The 18,526-nt window shown below is 58.9% G+C and overlaps 1 protein-coding gene across 3 annotated transcripts; it reads right to left on the bottom strand.

The window, feature by feature from the left end:
• Positions 1–969: 969 nt before the first annotated feature.
• DEF8 (differentially expressed in FDCP 8 homolog) lies at positions 970–17,131 on the bottom strand. Of its 3 annotated transcripts, XM_069464789.1 has the most exons (12): positions 16,978–17,131; positions 13,355–13,488; positions 12,466–12,590; positions 10,864–11,013; positions 9,313–9,454; positions 7,591–7,755; positions 6,899–7,026; positions 6,625–6,738; positions 5,609–5,689; positions 4,728–4,868; positions 4,439–4,548; positions 970–3,203 (listed from the first exon to the last, which is right to left on the bottom strand). In XM_069464789.1, the coding sequence occupies exons 2-12, from the start codon at positions 13,476–13,478 to the stop codon at positions 3,101–3,103; spliced, it is 1,383 nt and encodes a 460-aa protein (XP_069320890.1). In that variant the 5' UTR covers positions 13,479–13,488; positions 16,978–17,131; the 3' UTR covers positions 970–3,100. The 3 variants fall into 3 exon arrangements, with proteins under 3 accessions (XP_069320890.1, XP_069320892.1, XP_069320891.1); XM_069464791.1 differs by lacking the exon at positions 16,978–17,131 and having other exon boundaries at positions 12,466–12,549; positions 13,458–13,612; XM_069464790.1 differs by lacking the exon at positions 16,978–17,131 and having other exon boundaries at positions 12,466–12,561; positions 13,362–13,612.
• Between the last annotated feature and the right edge of the window lie 1,395 nt (positions 17,132–18,526).

The raw sequence follows: 18,526 nt of genomic DNA on the forward strand, positions 1-18,526 counted from the left end.
AATAGAAAGAAATTACCTGGACAACTAAAAACATATATAGAAAAAATTAGCTGGGCATGGTGGCGCATGCCTGTAGTCCCAGCTACTCGGGAGGCTGAGGCAGGAGGATCGCTTGAGCCAAGGAGTCTGAGGTTGCTGTGAGCTAAGCTGACGCCACAGCACTCACTCTAGCCCAGGCAACAAAGCGAGACTCTGTCTCAAAAAAAAAAGAAATATGAGTATCACAAGAATGGAAAAACAAGCACCACATGTACTCACCATCAAATTAGTATTCACTAATCAACACTTATGTGCACATATAGTAGTAACATTCAGGTGGGAGGGGGAGGCAGGTGGGAGAGGGGAGGAGGAGAGGGGTACATTCACACCTGATAGGTCTGGTACACACCATCTGGGCATGGACATGCTTGAAGCTCTAACTCCGGTGGGGCAAAGGCAATATATGTAACCTATATTTGTACCTCCATAATATGCTGAAATTTAAAAAAAGGAAAAAAATGTAAAAAATCAAAAAAATATGGCCAGGCGTAGTGTCTCGTGCCTGTAATCCCAGCACTCTGGGAAGCCAAGGCGGGAGGATCACTTGAGGCTGGGAGTTCAAGACCAGCCTGTGCAACGTAGCAGGACCACAACTCTACAAAAAATTTTTAAAATAGCTGGGCGTGGTGGTGCACACCTGTAGTCCCAGCTACTGGGGAGGCTGAGATGGGAGGACTGCTTGAGTCCAGGAGTCTTGAGGCTGCAGTGAGCTATGATTATGCCACTGCACTCCAGCCTGGGTGACAGAGTGAGACCTTGGTCTCAAAAAAAAAAGAAAGAAAAAGAAAGAAGAAAGAAATGGTACTTCACCCTAAACCAGATTACATTCAACTCCATTGGATGAGGTTGTTATTCCCTAAGCCTACAACTAACTGGCTTGTGTATCAACACACTCTCAGCTCTGTCTCCAATTCACCACACACACCAGAGTCTATAGGACACCACTTTAATGAGACAGTGACAGTGGGATTGTTACAACTGGGCATCCCTCAGGCCAGCCTAGCCCCAAGCTAAAGAATCGTCCCCCTGCGTGTGCTCTTCTGTGCAATGACACCCGTGCAAACCACCTCCTTGCTGGGTTCTCCCCACCGTGCTGTGGACGGGTACAAAAGCCCACACGGGATTCTGTTCAAAGACTTTGTCATCCAGAAGGGCAGGTGAGGCAGAGAGGTTGTGTAGGTAAAAGATGACCCAACCCTTTGTCCAACAAATGCCACCCTGCTTTTTCTACGGACACAGCAATTTGTGACTGGAGCGTGATGACTGCACAGGAGACTTGGGAATGGCCGACGCTCAGGACAGGAACATGATGCAGTCATGAGGAATGTGCAGATTGAAGGACGTAGGAAAAGGGCATTTGGCCTTTAACCCCCTCCTCACCCCAAAGACGAGAAAGCAGGACAGGGACCCACCACTGACACGACCTCACAGCGCCCTCTTTGAAGGACTTGGTTCCCTTCTCCCCATTCCACCCCGAGGCAGGTCCACACCACTGCCCCATCCCCCAGATGGGGAAAGGGAGACAGAACAGACAGCAAGAGCCACATCTAAAGCCACGGTGTGGGGCGAAACGACACCGCCCCGTTCCTGTGGGTGCAGAGGGCAGGGCAGGGGCGATGCTGGCTTTGTCTGCCCCTCAGGGGCCAGTGAGCCAGGCCGGCCTTTCTGCTGACTGAGGCATCTCCTCCTGGGCTTCCCGGCCAAAGGTAGTGGAGTCCCAGCAGCGACGGTCCCTGCCCTCTGCCCACCTGTGCCACCCATGTGCATCAGCAGCCAAGCACAGTCCAGGGAGAGGAGGAGGGAGGGTGCCAGCCGTCCCTGCTTCCCAGGAGCAAGACTGGGAAGCCACGTCCCGAAACGTCCCCTCCTACAGCTGGATCTATAACCTACAGTCCCCTACCCTCAACGCAGGATCTATAAAGTGCAAATACGGAGGCCAAGCGAGCCCCCTTCCCTACTGAGGAGCTGCAGGTCTCGTCTGCTGTCCAGAGGCCCCTTGTCACGTGCAATGAGGGACCTCCCTCACCCCCTGCCCTCCTCCTCCTGCATGGGCTGCAGGCTTCATGCCCAGGTGCATGTAGGAAGACCCACGCGGGATTCTGTTTAAAGACTTTGTCATCCAGAGGGGCAGGTGAGGAAGAGAGCAAATACTCCCAGCTCGTGACCGGCGCCACACACACACGAGACCCCTGGCTGGCCATCTCCAAGCCAGCCAGAGGCCTCCACGGGCAGCAGGGACGCAGCTCCTCAGGGACAGATTTGGTCCTGAGAAATGCCACCCGGGCCTACCGTAAATGACCCTGTGGCCTAACCTGGAACCTCCCCTGGGGCACAGTCCCTGCGCCACACCTGGAGGCCGAGATGTCTTCCTCAGGCTGCACCCCCGGCCTCCCAGCCTGAAGAACCAGGGTGAGGCGGGCTGGGCCGTGGCCGGAGCAGCTACAGGTGTGCCCGGGAGGGAAAAGCTCCACAGGCCCCTTCCCTCCCTGACCCCCGGGAGGACTTAGAAGAACCTCAGGAGGCCAAGACAGAGGCAGGTCCCTGGGAGACAATCGTGAATGGCCCCAGCCAGGGACAACCAGAAGCCCCACAGACAAGTGGCTGGAGCAATGGGAGCCTCCAGGTAGAACCCACACTGTCACAGCAGGCCACACTCAGGCCCGGGACATCCTCAGGTCGTGGGGACCACTGCTCTGAAGCCCTCTGGGGGTCTGGGACAGGGCCCAGGGCACCTCCAGAGCCCAGAAGCCCTGGCCCAGGGGCAGGCAGGGCTCTGTGCGTGGGGAGGTTGGAGGTCCTCCCTCACTCCACGGAATCCTGCAGGGGGGGCGGGCCCCCTCACGGCAGCACAACCAGGTAACAGCCAGCTGCAGCTGCCCCAAGTGCCACAAAGCACCTGGGGGGTGACGGTCCTGCTCACCACCTCCCTCCCCCCACAGGGGTGGAGAGGTCCGGGGGCTTCACCCCGGGGTCTCCAGAGCGGAACAAACAACTTGACTTTGGCAACGCCAGCGGGTCAGTGACAGGCAGTCCAGGCGGGGACCGGTGTCCTCCTGCAGCCTCAGGCGTCCACGTCCGGCCCGGGCTCCCGAAAGAGCGACTGCTTCCGCAGGCTGAGCCGGGCACACTTGGGGCACGTGGTGGAGTTGTCGTAGTAGCAGTCCCTGCGGGCAGGGACAGGTTGGGGCCTTCGGCACGGAAAGTTCTACCACTGCGTCCTCACAAGCTGCTTCCGTCAGCTCCCATCACCCTCGACGGGCGGGGGGGGGACTGAGGTTCAGAGATGTCACCAACGGGCAGAAGCAGGGTCTGTGCCCAGGTGTGACTGACCGTGCGGTGTGTGTGTGGTTGGCACTTACCCGGCACGGCGAGGGGCCTCCCTAGGTCCTCACCGTGCCCGACATCCCTGACAAGACCCAAGCTGATGGGGCCGAACCAGGCAGTCACCTTGGCACTGAGCTCTTAGTGACTGTCACCACCTGTCCTTATCCCCACTGGCCTCCGCCATGGTCCCCACACTGTGCCTCAGGGGACCCCAAGGCACTGCAGGGGACCCCACAGGCCAGTTCACATTTGTGAAGAGACCACGGCGATGTCTGACATCTGTCAGACACCGAGCAAACTACTGGCTCCAGGGAGTTCAGTTCCAATGTCGGTTTTTGCTACAGTTCCTTCTGTGACGTCACAGCTTTGCCGAGCGGGGATTGCAGCAGGCGCTACGATAAATAGCAAACGCCCGGCGAAAACCAGTGGATGGGAATGGGGGGGGGATGGGGGGGTGGTTTCCCACCTGGCTGCAGGTTTGAGAAGGTGTGCAGCGCCCGGCACACAAACACGTATCGTTAGTAAGTAATTGTGCTTACTGAAAAATGAAATTAGCATATTTTTCTTCCAATCTTTGTGTGTTATTCTCCCCAACAGCCACTAAATCTTTAGTGACATAAATAAGTCTTTAGGACATAAAGACTTACAAAGTTGTTTGAACACAAGTACTCGATAAACCAAGGTGTTAGGCATTTCCTTTGGTCCAGGGACACTTTGAAAAAATTACCGAGACACTAAAGGGTGCCAGGAACTAGAAAGTCTGGGAACCTCCACCTACACTAACCCTGAGCGAGTGACTTGGATCCTAGCGGAGGAAGGAAGCAGTTCAGGTGCCGTGAACGCACCTGGGGGCAAGCCGGGGCCTCCGGTGACTTCTAGTGCAGTCACAGACAGCAGGGTCTAACTCCGTGTCTCTCAGGGTCAGCAAAGGGCCTTGAAAATCAGCAGCAAAGATGCGAATGTCTGTCTCTCTCTCTCTCTCTCTCTCTCACACACGCGTGTGCACACACACACACCACACACACACACACACACACACACACGGCGCAGCTCCCGCGGGACCAGCCACACCCACCTGTGGAAGACGGCTGAGCAGTCGGTGCACACGGACGTGTGGCTGTCAAACGGGAACAGCACGTCGCCCTCTCTGCAGAGCTCACACACGAAGCCCTTGGCCTGGCACCGCTGGGGGGGACAGTGGGCGTTGGGGGGGGCAGGCAAGTGCCGGCTCTGGAGGGCAGTCTGAGGACGGGGACACTGCGGCTGGGCGTCTCCTGCCAACTCCCGCCCTCAGGCCGGGGGCAGAGGAAGAGCCCCCGAGGTCCCCTCTGGAGCAGACCCCCCAAGTTGGGTACAGAGCCCACCTCGCAGTCCAGCTTGATGTGCTTGGCGAAGAGCGTGTGGATCTCGGTGAGGGAGCAGCCCAGCCGGCCCAGGCGCACGTCCAGGAGGTCCTGCACCGAGTACATCTCGTCGTTCTCCACGAAGTGCTGCCGGTCCTGGAGCTGCGAAGTCCCCGAGGCCGTGACCCCAGGCAGCAGGAAAGGACCCCCATGGCCCACCCAGGGCCACTCCCAGTGCCAGGGGAGCAACAAGCTTCAGACGGTGTCTGGGCCCCAAGAGCAGAATCCAGGAGCACGGGGGGGCATCAGGGAGGGAGGGGACCAGGGACACGTTTCTCTTCCCTCCCCGACACAGCCCCTCCAGCCACACTGCCACCTCACCGCTCCCGTCCCCTCCCTGTGTGCACGGCACCCCCCTTGCTCCATGCCTCCCCCCAACTCATCCTGTCCGCAGTGCTCAGCACCCTGACACACTACTGTTTCTCTCATCCTGCCTACCCGAGGGACACTCGCTGAGGGCAAGGACTCCTCCCTGTCTTGTCCACTGGTCCCCAGAGTCTAGAGCAGCGTCTGTGAATGTTTGTAGAGCAAATAAATAGCTGAAGCTTGAAGGCTGCCTTGTGGGCAGCCTGCCTGGGGGGCCAGGCTGGGTCTACCCGGGGAGATTCACAGAAACCTGCAGCAACAGCCCCGGGGTTTCCCAAGTGGAAATGAAGAGAACACTTTTGCGGGTAGAATACCTGTTTGCCTGGTTCCTTGGGACAGAGTTCAGGAGACCCCGTGCTAACGACACTACATATACAAGCCATTAGGCTGTCTGAGAAAGAGCTGAGCATGACTCGCCCTGTCACCCTGGCTCCCCTGTGTCTCCCGTCCTGGGCCGGTCCCTCTGGCAGTCTGACCTGCAGCAGCAGCCGCGCCTCCATGGCCTCCTTGCACGTGATGAAGTACGGCTTCATGAGCAGGATGTCCTGGCGCAGTTTCTGTGGACGAGGACAGCGGGTGGGCCTCAGCCAGAACGCGGCGCCGACACCGTGCCCACGTCTGCACGGCTGCCGGCTGGCCCCGTGCCGGCGTCTTAGGGGGCCCTGTGCACGGGTGTCTCACCTTACGCTCTGGGGGCCGTGCCCTCAAGGTCCCCAGAAAGGTCCCAGGTCTGAGGGCTCCAGCCAAGCTCAAGTTCAAACCACAGCTTCTGGGCTGGGCAGGACCTTGAGGTTCATCTGTCACTGCCCACGGAACCCTCCGCTCACCTGAGCCCCACGGGCACGAAAGGCCGCCTGTCCAGTCACCGGCAGCCATGCACACCTGACACACTGAGCCAAACTTCCAGAAAAATCCCCGCTCCCTCCCCAGCCTCTGCGGCCTCAGCAACTCAACTTGCTGCCTCACCACCTCCAGCACCCTCTGTCCTCAGCCCCACCCACCGCCCCGCACGCTGGCTAAGAGAACGGGCCACACGCGGCCACCGAGGACGTGGAAGGCCTGGCCTGGACTGAGGCTGCTGTGAGTGCAGAATGTACGCTGGAATTCAAAGAGGTGGCACAAAAAAGAAAAAGGATGTAAACTATCTCAATAATTTTGTATTGTTGTGTGTTGAAATAATCTTGTCAACATACATTAAGTTAAACAAACAGATACTGGGTTAAATGAAATACATTATTAAAATTAACTTCACCTATTTCTTTTTACTGTTTTAATGTCGCTACTAGAAAATTTAAAATAGTCTCTACGCCTAGATCAGATTGCTATTGGACACGGCTCCAGCATCTTCCAGTCGAAGGGCAGGCCAGGAGCCCTGCTAAACCCAAGCAGGTGGTCTCCCCCCACTGCCCCCCAGCCCCCAGAGGAGAGGGTGGCTGGCCCTGCCGTGGGGTCCCCCGACGGAGCAGCCCTGCGCCCTCCGGCCCCGTCTCACCCGGATCTCTACCAGCTCCTCCACGTAGTTGAACAGCAGCGGGTTGATCTCGCGGAGCCTGAGCACCGGCCGAGACACCATCAGCGCCAGGTAGCGCATGCTGCAGCGGGACACCTGCAGGGCGGGGCTCGGTGGCACCTCCAGCACCGCGTCTGGCGGCCTCATGTCCCCCCACAGGCCGGTGCGGCCAGCAATCACCCCCCCCAGGGCACGCCCGCCCCACCCCCAGCCGCTCTCCCTCCCAGGGGCCCTCCCCTGCCGCCCGACCCCCGACCTTGCGAGGCTCGAAGTCCCAGTTGTGCACGACTCTCGCGGGGATGACGGCCAGGTCATTCCAGTGGCAGTGGCTGCAGTAGTACTGGCCGGTGTAGTCACACTGCCTCGCCTCGCTGGGCACACCCCCTGCAGGGCGTGGCCGTCACTGGCGTCAGAGTGGCCATCAGGGTCCCCGACTCACCGCCACCCCCCAGCTTCCACACCCCGTGGTCCACGCTCCCATAGACCACAGCCCGCGGGAGGCAGCCCACCGGGCCAAGGCACCCCCCCTTCAGACCTGACCCACCCTCTTCTCAGCCGCGAGACCTCAGGGGTCCAGCATCTCCCTGCTCTGTGTTCTCCTCAGTAAAACGGGACGGTAAGAGGACCCTGCCACAGGTCTACGAAGGGACCTCGTGAACTGACATCAGTAACTCTCTAGAAAGAAGGCCGGCAGGTGCCATGCACAGGATGGCTGTGTGGTTTTTTCCCTGTCCCTGTCTGGGTGGGCTTTGTGTGACAAAGGGCCACACACGAGGCTGAGTCAGGTCCAGCCCTGCAGGAACTGCTCGGTGACCTGTGCCAGCCTTGAGACGGCTGGGAGCTCGGCCTGCTTGCGTGGGGGGTGCCCGGACCACCCCCAGGTCCCCACCTGGCTCTGGCTTTCGCAGCCCCGGCTCCCCTGCCCCACGGCTCCCTGCCCCCACTCACGCAGAGAGATCGGTGCCCGGCACTCGGCACAGCGGTAATCCTGGCTGTCCAGCCCAGTCTCGGGACAGATATTCAGCTCATACTCGGCTTGGTGGCTGACTCTCGAGCTCACGCAGGGCTTGGAGATGAGGCCCAAGCACTTGCTGTGACAGCGGTAACAACACCCTGGGGGCAGGGACAAAACACACACCCTGAGAAGGGGGCGGGAGGCCCCTGCAGCCAGGCCCCTTCCCCCCGGGCTCCCCTCCAAGGCCCAGAACAATCCAGACCTCCTGGCACTGCTGTGGGTCTTAGAACCTCAGACCCTCCTGTCCTGAGCCTTGAGCCTTGCCCCTCGACTTCAGATGTGTAAACCCAGTGGCCGAGCTGCCACTCCCAACTCAAATCCTGTCCTGTCCGAATGGAACAAAAGGAATTCCCGCCCTTCCTTCCCAGCCTCCTCACGGCTTCCCATCTCGGATTTGAGCGACTCCATCTCCCCACTGCTGAGCCCAAACATGGTGAGTCATCCCGACTCCATTCTCCTCTCTCACATTCCATTTAGGACCCTGCAGCGGGCGCTAGACTCAGCTACTTCTCACGCCCACTGTCCCGCCCCAACCAGAGTGCCACCCCTCCTTTCCACTCATCTCGCCTCAGCCCACGCTCCATCGGCAGCCAGAATGACTCCGCTAACACCTAAGTATGGGCTGGGCACATGGCTAACACCTGTAATCCCAGCGCTTTGGGAGGCCAGGGTGGGAGGATCACTTGAGCCCAGACCAGGAGTTCGAGACCAGCCTGGACAACACAGTGAGACCCTGTCCCTACAAACAATTTAAAAACTACCCGGGCATGGTGGCACATGCCTGTAGTCCCAGCTACTCAGGAGGCTGTGGCAGGAGGATCACTTGAGCCCAGGAGCTGGAGGCTGCAGTGAGCTATCACGACACCACTGCACTCCAGCCTGGGGGACAGAGCGAGACCATGTCTCCAACAAGCAGCTGTGGCCCCCATTGCAGTTACAGAAAAGCCCCCAGCCGGCTCTAAGCCCAGCTCTACCCCACCTCCCCCATGTGCATCTCCAGCCGCAGGGCTCTCTGCTCCTCCTTGAAGGCACTGGACACACGGCAGCCACAGGGCCTTTGCACACCTGGCTCCCCTGCACCGTAACGTTCCTCCCTAGATACAGTCCTGACTTGTACCCCGACCTTCAAGTTGTTGCTTAAATGTCACGTGATGCCTATTCATTCTGCACTAAAGTCATACCCATTCCACCCCAGCACATGCTATTCCTGGTCCTGACTTTTCTTCACTGTCATGTGACTGTCTGACACACCACGTCAGTCCCTAGTTTGATTTCTCATCCCGAATGGCACTATCAGATGGGACTTTCTGCAGTCACGGAAATGTTTTCTCTGCACTGCCCAACGTGGCACGAGCAATGGAGACAGCATGATGGAGGAAATGAATATTCAATTAATATTCATGTTTGCAGAGCCGTATGTAGCTAGCGGCCGCCACCCTGGACAGCTCAGGTGTGGCTGTGAGCTCGGTGTGGGCAGGCATTTTGGTCTCCCACTGCTTGTGTCTCCAGCACACAGCAGGGTGCCGCGGCTGAGAACACTGCGGAGCATCCGCCTGAACACGACCCCGACACGGGAGCAGAGCTCTGGCTTCTGCACCCTGCCCCGAGGACCCAGACCACCCACCCAGCAGGAAGGGGTCGAGGTCTCGGCCCACCTGTGCAGGTGTACCAGGTCTGAATGAGCCCCCAGATGATAGTGTTGCACTTGTCACAGGTCTGCTTCACACTCTTGCTCTTCTCCTTATAGAAGCGGTGGTCGAGGAGCACTCGGAGGTTGGGCTCGTCCTCGTTGGGGTCCTGCAGAGGGTCGGGGAGGGGTCACAGGTGAGCCGGACTGCGGTTCCTTTCCCCTCACACACAAGCCCCTCAACTTATTTCTTGCAGGCATTGCTGGCGGCAGGGATTGTGAGCGTCGGCGCAGTGCCTGTCCCCTTGTCCTTTCTGCGCTAAAACAATGATCAGTCAGGCCCGGGCCACCCAGGTCACACGCTCCCTCCCCCGCAGCCTCACCACCAGGTGCTGCTGGGTGACTGTGGGGGCCCCGGACACGTGGCTGCAACGGTGCACACCTGCCCTGCCCCCCGTCTGCTGGTTGGCTGCAAACCCAGAAGACACGGTGTGGGGCCATCTGAGATCCCCCAGGGACTGGCAGAGCAGCAGGAAAGGGTGACCCAGGGTCCCCAACACCATCAGCTGCCACGTGGGCCCTGGACCACCTATGGGATTTTTACAGGAGGAAAATTACACATCTTCTTTAAGCCACGGCATTATCCATCTTACCACGGAGGTACCTACTTGCTAATGAATGTTCCCTTTTCTAAATTCCCAGGGACTCATGAATCTGCACAGCGGACAGAGTGGCTGCCAGGGCAAAGAACATACAGACCCCAGGAATGCAGCACGGACGTCTGCGGTTTGGGGATCCATTTACCTTCTTCTTCCTTTTTCAAGACAGACAGGGTCTCACCCTGTCACCCAGGCTGGAGGGCAGTGGCGCAATCACAGCTCACTGCAGCCTGGAACCCCTGGCCTCAAGGGACCCTCCGCCTCAGCCTCAGGTGTGGGCCACCACCCTGCCCGCTGCCCTCCTAGACACCACCCCTGGACATGCTGTCACATCACTCCAGGGTCACGGTGGGCCTGGCCCCATCCACTTGCTCTAGCGGATGGGCGCGTGACCCGGAGCTAGCCAGGCGGCCACCTTCTGTGGGTCAGGAGTGGGCCCAGCACTGGCCAGCGCACGTCAAGCCTGAGACTCTCGCTAGACCCGCCAGGACAGGAAGGCTCTGCGCAGGTCGCCCGCTGACGCACAGAAGGCCGCAGTCACTGGGGCCGTCTCTGCCGCCACACAGGGGCTGCCTGAGAATGGGGCAGATACAGCAAGCAGAGGGGAAAGACGGCAAGATTCCTGCTATTGTAGGATCTTTCAGTCACCAGCAAACACTTTTCTTCTTTTTGGTCTAAGCTGCTTGAGGTTGGGTTTCTGTCCCTTGCAACCAAGAGGGTCTAGGCTCACAGAGAAATAGCCTCCCGCCCACGGGTAAGGGCCCGGCTTCCACCCTGCCCTCTGCACCTTCTACCTCAGTCCCTCAGAGCCCAGAGAGACCCACCTCCCAGGAAGGAGCCAGGGGCTGCCCCGGGCTCTCCTGCTTCCCACAGTTCTGGCCTCGACTCCAGGCCCCCTGTGGGGGGGGGGCAGCACCCACCTTCAGCTCTTGGAGCTTCAGCCGGAGGTGGATGAGCCGCACCACAGCATCCTTCTGCTTCTCGGACTGTTCCGGCAGCTCCAGAATCACCCGCTTGCACTCCTCGATGGCCTGCTGCAGTTGCCGGATGTCGGAGGCCAGGAACAGGCCCTGCCGGGTTGGGCTGGGCGTTAGGCTTGGCCACACTCAGAGACAGCTGGGCCCAGAGCAGACCTCACACCCTACACGCAGACGAGGACGCTGACACCAGAGGGCTGAGGACTTGCTTAGGGCCGAGAGGGTTGGCGGCACGGTTAGGCCTGCCTCGTGCCAGGCCTCTGAAGACCTAATGTTTGAAGCTTTTCAAAAGACAACTTCCTTCTTTTAGAAACCCAGTTGCTTTTTTGGCTACACCATTTCCCTTACTTCTGAAGAACTTCCTCTTGGAGGAAAGCGGGGAAATGACATTTGCTGCCGTGAAGAGGAGCAAGTGGCCCCAGCTTAAGTCCAAGCCCAGGTGACAAGCCCGGGGCTCAGGGCTGGACGGGCCCCCAGACGCAGAACACTCCGCAGCCACGGGGGAGACAAGCTCAGGCCTCAGAGCTGGGAGCTCAGGCTGACCCTGCCCTCAGGCACTGCCTTCCTCCTCCGGGTGGCTGGGCAGCACCTTCCCTGGCCCCTGGAGCTCAATCTGTGGCCCAAAGGGAGTGTTCAGCCCATGTTATAACAAAGATACAAAACACATATATCAAACATGTATCTGTATGGGCAAAGTTTAAAGGCCACACACAAAATGAAAAGGCCACATACAAAATGAAAAGTGAATTAGAATTGGTATAGAGGGGTTCTGGCTGAATCTTTTTAAAATTTAAGTTACATTTTAATGTCACTATAATATTTCTCTCAAAAGTTGGAGATGGTTTGCATAAAACTAAATGGTTTTCAAACTTTTTAAAATGATTGATTGATTGATTGACAAGGTCTCACTACCACCCGGCTGGAGTGCAGTGGTGTGATCACAGCTCACCGCAGCCTTGAACTCCTGGGCTCAAGGAATCCTCCCCCCTCAGCCTCTCAAAGCACATGGATTACAGGCGTGAGCCACAGCACTTGACCATCGCTATTTTTTTAAATTATTAGAGCCCCCCCCCCCACCTTTTCTTTTCCAAAACAAGGCTTCCATGGAACAAAATATGGAACAAACAAGAGTGGCCCCGTGGTGAGGCGGCCAGGGGCTTCCTTCTTTCCCTCCCCTGCCCTCTCCCGGCAGCATGTGTACAGGACCCCTGAGGACGCCAGGTGGGATCAGCTCTCTCACGAGAACCTGGAGCTCAGGGGACGGAAACCCCAGTTCAGGCTGTCCCCACCTGCCCTCGCACAGGCGCTGAGGTTGGCAGCTGGGTGTCACGCAGGCCAGAGATTCGAGGCCCAGGAGCCTGGGCGGAGGCAGGGGCAGCTGCGCCTGAAGGTCGCGGTTCACAAGGGGAGACTCTCCCTCAGCTCCCGGGGTAGCGTCTAAGAGGACATAGCCCTGCGCTGGCAGCGCGTGACGAGGAAACCACTGGCCCCTCCTACCGTGGGGGATTCAGCCGGTCCCTTCTCCCTCCCAGATGCAAACCTTACCACGGGGCGGGAGAAGTGGTCCTCAGACAGGCCGAGATCCATCACGCGCTCCGTGCAGCGGAACTCCGGCTCCCCCGGGGGCGGCTCAGGCAGGGCCTCTGTGGGGAGGGGGCCGGTGTGGAGGGCTGCAGGGAGAGAAAGGTCAGCCTGAGGCCCCCATGCCCCAGGGAGGAGCTCGGACGGCTGGGGGGGCGGGGATGCAGGGAGCCCAGGGGAGGGAGACGCTGCTTGGTCTGAGGTCCGTCCGGTTTGCAGAGGAGCCCGTGTCTTCACGCAGACGGGAAAAGAGTCATTCAAAAAGATGAGGCAGAATGTCACTCAGTGGTGCTAAAATGCCCACAACACAGTATCATAGAACCATCCCCATTTCTGAGGCATCATAGATAAATAAATGCATGGATTGAAGAAAAACTAGGGGACGGCCACACAACCAAATCCACAAACGCGGGTGGGCTCCAGGCCACCTCTTGCCCTGTCCCCGAGACTCCCTGCTGAGCTCATCTGCAGTTTCTGTGGCTCAAACTGTCCTGACCCCCAGAGAAGTGGGGCTTTAGCACGAGACACTCTACCCGCTGACCTCTCCCCCTCCCGTTCTCAGCTCTGGGCTCACCCCACAGGTGTTCACTGAGCACCTACTGTGTGCCAGCCCTGGGTACCTCCGTGACAGGCCAGGCACAAATCCCTGCCCCAGGCGTGTTCCTTCTGGGGACACAGAAGCAACCCACAGAGCAAGTGAAAAGTGACTTGTGCTGCTGGGGAAAAGGGAGCAGCCAGCAGGTGCCAGCTCTCTGGGGACGCCCGTGCTCCCCCTTGAGGCAGCAGGAAGGAGGGAGGGTGGGGCTGGTGTGAGGGGTCGGATCCCTGCACGGCTCCGCCCCCCGGCACCCACCTTCAACGGCGGCGTCCGGGGCCTCCTCACCGGGCTCCTGCTCATGTTGCCTCGGCCCAGGCTGCTTGTTGAAGGGGTTGAGGTGGGCCTGCCGGAACCGGGCCAGCTTTTCGTCATATTCCATAGCATCCCACCTGGGGGCCAGGCAGCACCAGGGTGATTGCCCGGGTTCCAGGCTCGCCACAGACCAGCCCCTCTCCCCGCCCCTCTGGGGTCTCACAGATGAGGGTCTGGGTGGGGCATCTCCACGCCACGGCCTTGATCCTCAGCGACCCCCACCCAAACCCCCACTGGTGGTGTCCCCTCCAGAAGCGGCCATCGTGTGGTGGCACAAGCAGAGCTGAGAGAGGGCGCAGAGCCCATCCAAGGGTGCCCAGCTGGGTGTGGAACCCACGCTCCCTGCCTGCCAGCACGCGGCCCTGTGGCCCCAGATGCTGCGCGGCTCCAGCCCTAGGGCTGCCCAGGCGGGCGCCTTGCTGGGCTTCAGCTGCTGGATGCCTCGGGAGACACACCCCCCAAAACGGGGTCCTCCTTCCCGGCCCCTGACTCCAGGTGCTCCTTTCCCCACCGGAGGGCTCAGGGCTGGACACTCCGCAGCCAGTCCCAGGGCCATTCCCGCTCTGCCACTGACAGGTGACCTTCCCCGTGCCCCAGGGGAGGGGCTCTGGGGAGGACTAACTGGCCACACATGGAGAAGACTCCATAGATGCTTCTAGGCTGTGCGGGCACCTCTCGGGCCTGGGTTCCAATCCCACTGATGAATGATGTAGCTGGGAAGTGCCTGGTTCACTGCCTGGAGGAAGCCGAGGGTCAACGGCTGCTCCCCGCCCCCGCCCCCCAGGATTACAAACTGCAGAAGGCACAGGCACAAGGAAGGGGCTTGGTGGGGGCGAAGGAGGCAGCTGGCATTTGCTCCCCCACTGAACCACCTAGGCCGCCTTCCTCATCCGTAAGTGGGTCACCGTGAGGGTGAAATGAGTCATAGGTGGCAAACACAGAACAAGCTCTCTGGAAGGCTTGCTGATGCCGTCAGAAGCTGAGAGACTTTCTTTTCGGAGCTGTGTAGCGAGTGCACGGTGTTGCTTGTGCTGTCTCGACACCTGTCACAGTCTGAAATAACTTGTGATTACAAAAGGCAATCCCCAACTCCTCGTCTGACCCTTCCCCGAAAGAAAGAGAACTGAGCCCGGCGGGGACAGCCCTGCCCAGGGTCACACCGTGCGGTCACGGGAGCCGGGCCCGAACCCGCCCCGGCAGCTGCATGAGGAGGCCTCACTCCACCCCTCGCTGGCTGCCACACGGGTCAGGAGCCCCACGCGCCTGCGGGCCCTGTGGCGGGGGGCGGGGGTGGGCAGCACCCGGCACCCGGCGACGGGCAGGGGGCCGGGCAGGATACAGGTGCGCGGGCTAGAGTCTCACCTCTTTAGCCCTTTACCTGCTGACGTTGGGTGGGTCACACAGCACGGCAGAGTCACGGCAGCCACCTGACGCTCGAGGCCTCCTCAGAGTGTCCTACGGACACCCGGAGTGCAGGAGATGGGGCTGCCCCAACAGCCACCCACCCACTCCTTCCTGAGTGGGGAGCCCTCGTCTTTTGGGTTCTCACACCATTTCCAGCCTCCCGCGCAGCTGGATGTGGTCATGTGACCATGTTCTGACCAATAGGATGTGAAGAGAAAGATCGCGGGAGACTTCTGGGAATTATTCTTAAAGGGAGAGGATGCCCCTCTTCAGCCCTTCCTGGCTAGGAACTGTCTGGGATGCAGATGTAATGGGAGGAGCAGAAGCAGCCACCTTGGGCTGTGGGATAAAAGCTACCAATGATAACAGCAGAGTGACAAGATTGCAGCAGACGCCACCTGAGCTCTGAGCTGCTCACTGCTGGGCTTCATTCATATGAGACAGGAATAAACTTCTATATACACCGCTGTTATTGGGAGGGGAGTTTCTGTCTCTTGCAGCCAAAGACGTTTCTGACTAATCATCCCAGTAGCTTCATGGTGAAAAGGCAGATAGGCCCAACTTAATCCCTGCTCCGCCCCCTCCTGCCTGTGTGAACTTGGGTAAATGTATAAACCTTTGCTTCCAATTTCTCACATCTCAAATGGGGATTATAATATTAATAGTAATATATAGGGTTACTGTGAAGATTAAATTAGTCAGTACCAAGTTCTGAGAAAACTGGCCAGCACACAGAAAACTGGCCGCACCTGATAAACATCAACTATAACTTATTATCACTGTCACTATTAATTATAAGAATCAGACAGCCTTGATTCAAATTCCGGCTCTCTCAGTGACGAGCTACATGACCCCATTTTCTTGCCTATAAGTCAGAGGGCGCCTGCCTCCTGGGGTGGGCGGAGGATTAAGCACGCGTGTGTGTCAGTGAAGCCAAGTCCCACAGTTGCTCTGCGCAAACTTCACTGTTATCACGTGGTGACCAGCCCAGCCCAAAGGGACTGTCATGGAGGTGCAGGAGCCACTCCTGGGGGCTCTCTTGGAAACCTCCTGGTGTTTTAAAATATGGCAGAGGAGCTCAAAGGCAGGCACCCTGGCAGCAGCTCTCCTCTGGGCTGGGAAAAAAGCAACTTCTATTCACCTTCTGAGTGCAGGGCCAGCCCAGGCTGGCACAGAGGCAGTGAATGATCGAGTGGGGCAATCTGGCCTTTCAGCCCGTTTCTCCCCTGCCAAGTTGAAGAATCACATTTGCCTCTCTGCTGAGGGCAGAGGGACAGCAACCCAGCACGTGACCCAAGGGCCGCGGGGCGTAGCAGCAGCTACGAGCAGTGTCAGCCAGCCTGCCCCTCACCCCCGTCACCATACTCGCCCCAGACTTCTGCCCCCAGATTTGGGGCTTGACCTCAGAAAGGAACCAGCCGGAAGAGGGAGACAGAGAGCAAAGAAACAGGCTACTCCGCTCCCCCCTCTGGCCCCATGCTAGAGACCACCCCTCTCACGGTGTGTGCGGGATGGAATCCACAACTTAGCGATAAAGGAGACCTCAGAATAAAGCCCACAGGGCTCGGGGGCACTGAGGGATCCTGGGCTGGGCGGGGCTGACCTCTGTCTCCTGCCCCTGGCGTGGCCCAGCAGTGGTAACACGGCAGCTGCCGGGAGAGGACCTGATAATTTGGAGGGTGGGGTGGGTAAGTTCTGTCCTGTCTGCTCACACCCGGAACGCCTGCCAGGACGCAGGGCCGTGCAGAGACGGGGTTACTATTGCCACCCAAGCCTGGCGGTGCCTGCTACAGGGACAAGCCCCCCCAGAGCCGTGCCTCCCCCACCTTCGGCCCTAACCACACGGACTCGCTCTGGGTGCCCTGCGTCCCAGGCTTCCCACAGGGGCAGGTCTCTCCCGGCACACCCGCCCCTTCCGCCGACGGGGGCACTGAGGCTCGGGGCAGCCCAGCGGCCCAGGAGGGTCCCCTGGGCCCCAAGGGCCTCGCACAGCCCAGGCTGGCGTCAAGGGCGGGGGCCGCTGAGCTCACCGACGCCCCCTGAGCCGGGACAGGGCCAGACGGTGTGAGGCCCTGAGCTGCGCCCGCCCGAATCCTCCGGCGGCTCCGGGACAGCGCTGCGGGGCCCCGCGAGTCCCCTCCCCGCCGGCGCCCCCCGCTCACCCGGCCGCCGCCCTCGCACATCGCCCGGCCGCGCTGGCTACACTGTGTCCGCCCGGCCGCCGTCGCTACACTGTGTCCCCGGGCCGCGCTGGCTACACTGTGTCCGCCCGGCCGCGCTGGCTACACTGTGTCCCCGGGCCGCCGTCGCTACACTGTGTCCCCGGCCCGCCCGCTGCTGCCGCCTCCGGCGCGGAGGCTCATGACACGCGGGCTCCGCCCCGCGCCCCTGCGGCCTCCGGGTCCCTCCGGGAAGAGGCCGACGCTCACCCCGCGTCCAAGGGGTATGGCCCGGGGATGCGTTTCCTAGATGTCCCTCACTCACAAAAGTCCTGGTTTAAATCCAAGCCACAATACTTAAAAAAAAAAATTGGTGGCATTTAGTTTTTCTTAAAAAAAACGCAGCAGCTGAGGGAAAAAAGGAAGGGAGAACCACTGTGCAGTGGCAGATACTGCTGGGTTCACCTGTAGGGCCCTGTGTGGTCTTCACAGCGGGTGAGGGAGGGACAAGATGTCACTCCACCCCACTTTGCAGAGGGGGAAACTGAGGCACATCGAGATTATGGTGCTGTTCCATGGGGGGGTAGGACTCTGAAGGCAGCGTCTGTAGAGCCTGATGTTATTACTGCTTTGCAGTTGTGCATACACACAGCAGGGCTGCCCTCTAATTTTTTTGTAGAGATGGGGTCTTGCTATGTTGCCCAGGCTGGTCTCAAACTCCCGGCCTCTGGGTGCAGTGGCTGACACCTGTAATCCCAGCACTTTGGGAGGGTGAGGCAGGAGGACTGCTTGAGGCCAGGAGTTGGAGACCAGCTTGGGAAACATATTGAGACCCTGTCTCTACAAAAAATAGAAAAATTAGCCAGGCATCGTGGCATGTGCCTGTAGCGCCAGCTACTTGGGAGGCTGGGGCATGAGGATAGCTTGAGCTCAGGAGTTTGAGGTTGCTGTGAGCCATGATTATATTACTGCACTTTTGCCTGGACAACAGATCAAAACCCTGTCTCAAAAAACAAAAACAAAAACAAAAAACTCCTGGCCTCAGGTGATCCTCCTGCCTAGGATTACAGATTTGAGACACCATGCCTGGCCTACTTCTTTCTTTCTTTCTTCCTTTCTTTCATTTATTTGAGGAAAAGGAAAGAGAAGTTTATTAATTTGCCGGCAAATGCGGGGGGGTTGAGACCAGCCTGGCCAACATAACGAGACCCCATCCCTACAAAAAGTAGAAAAATTAGCCAGGTGTGGTGGTGCCCACCTGTAGTCCCAGCTACTTGCGAGGCTGACGTGGGAGGATCACTTGAGCCCAGGAGTTCGAAGCTGCAGTGAGCTGTGACTGGGCTGCTGCACTCCAGCCTGGGCGACAGTGAGACGCCGTCTCCATAAGAAGGAAGGGAGGGAGGGCGGGGAATCGACGAGTACATTCTCTTTTTGTGGCCTGGCTTTTTCCACTCAGCATAATTATTTTGAGACCCATCCATGTCATAGCAGGTGTCAGTAGTTTATTCTTTTTATCGCTGATAAGGATTCCAAGGTTTGTTTACCCATTCAC

The sequence above is a fragment of the Eulemur rufifrons genome, unplaced genomic scaffold (genome assembly GCF_041146395.1).
Source record: "Eulemur rufifrons isolate Redbay unplaced genomic scaffold, OSU_ERuf_1 scaffold_107, whole genome shotgun sequence".
Taxonomy (NCBI): domain Eukaryota; kingdom Metazoa; phylum Chordata; class Mammalia; order Primates; family Lemuridae; genus Eulemur; species Eulemur rufifrons.

Excerpts from the sequence above, each read along its gene's own strand:
- DEF8 (XM_069464789.1), bottom strand. The coding sequence starts at position 13,478 with ATGGAATATGACGAAAAGCTGGCCCGGTTCCGGCAGGCCCACCTCAAC. Across the intron at positions 9,455-10,863 it reads TGAAGCTCCAAGAGCTGAAG|GACCCCAACGAGGACGAGCC; the intron begins GTGGGTGCTGCC and ends GACCCTCTGCAG. Across the intron at positions 3,204-4,438 it reads TGCTCAGCCGTCTTCCACAG|GGACTGCTACTACGACAACT; the intron begins GTGGGTGTGGCT and ends CCCTGCCCGCAG.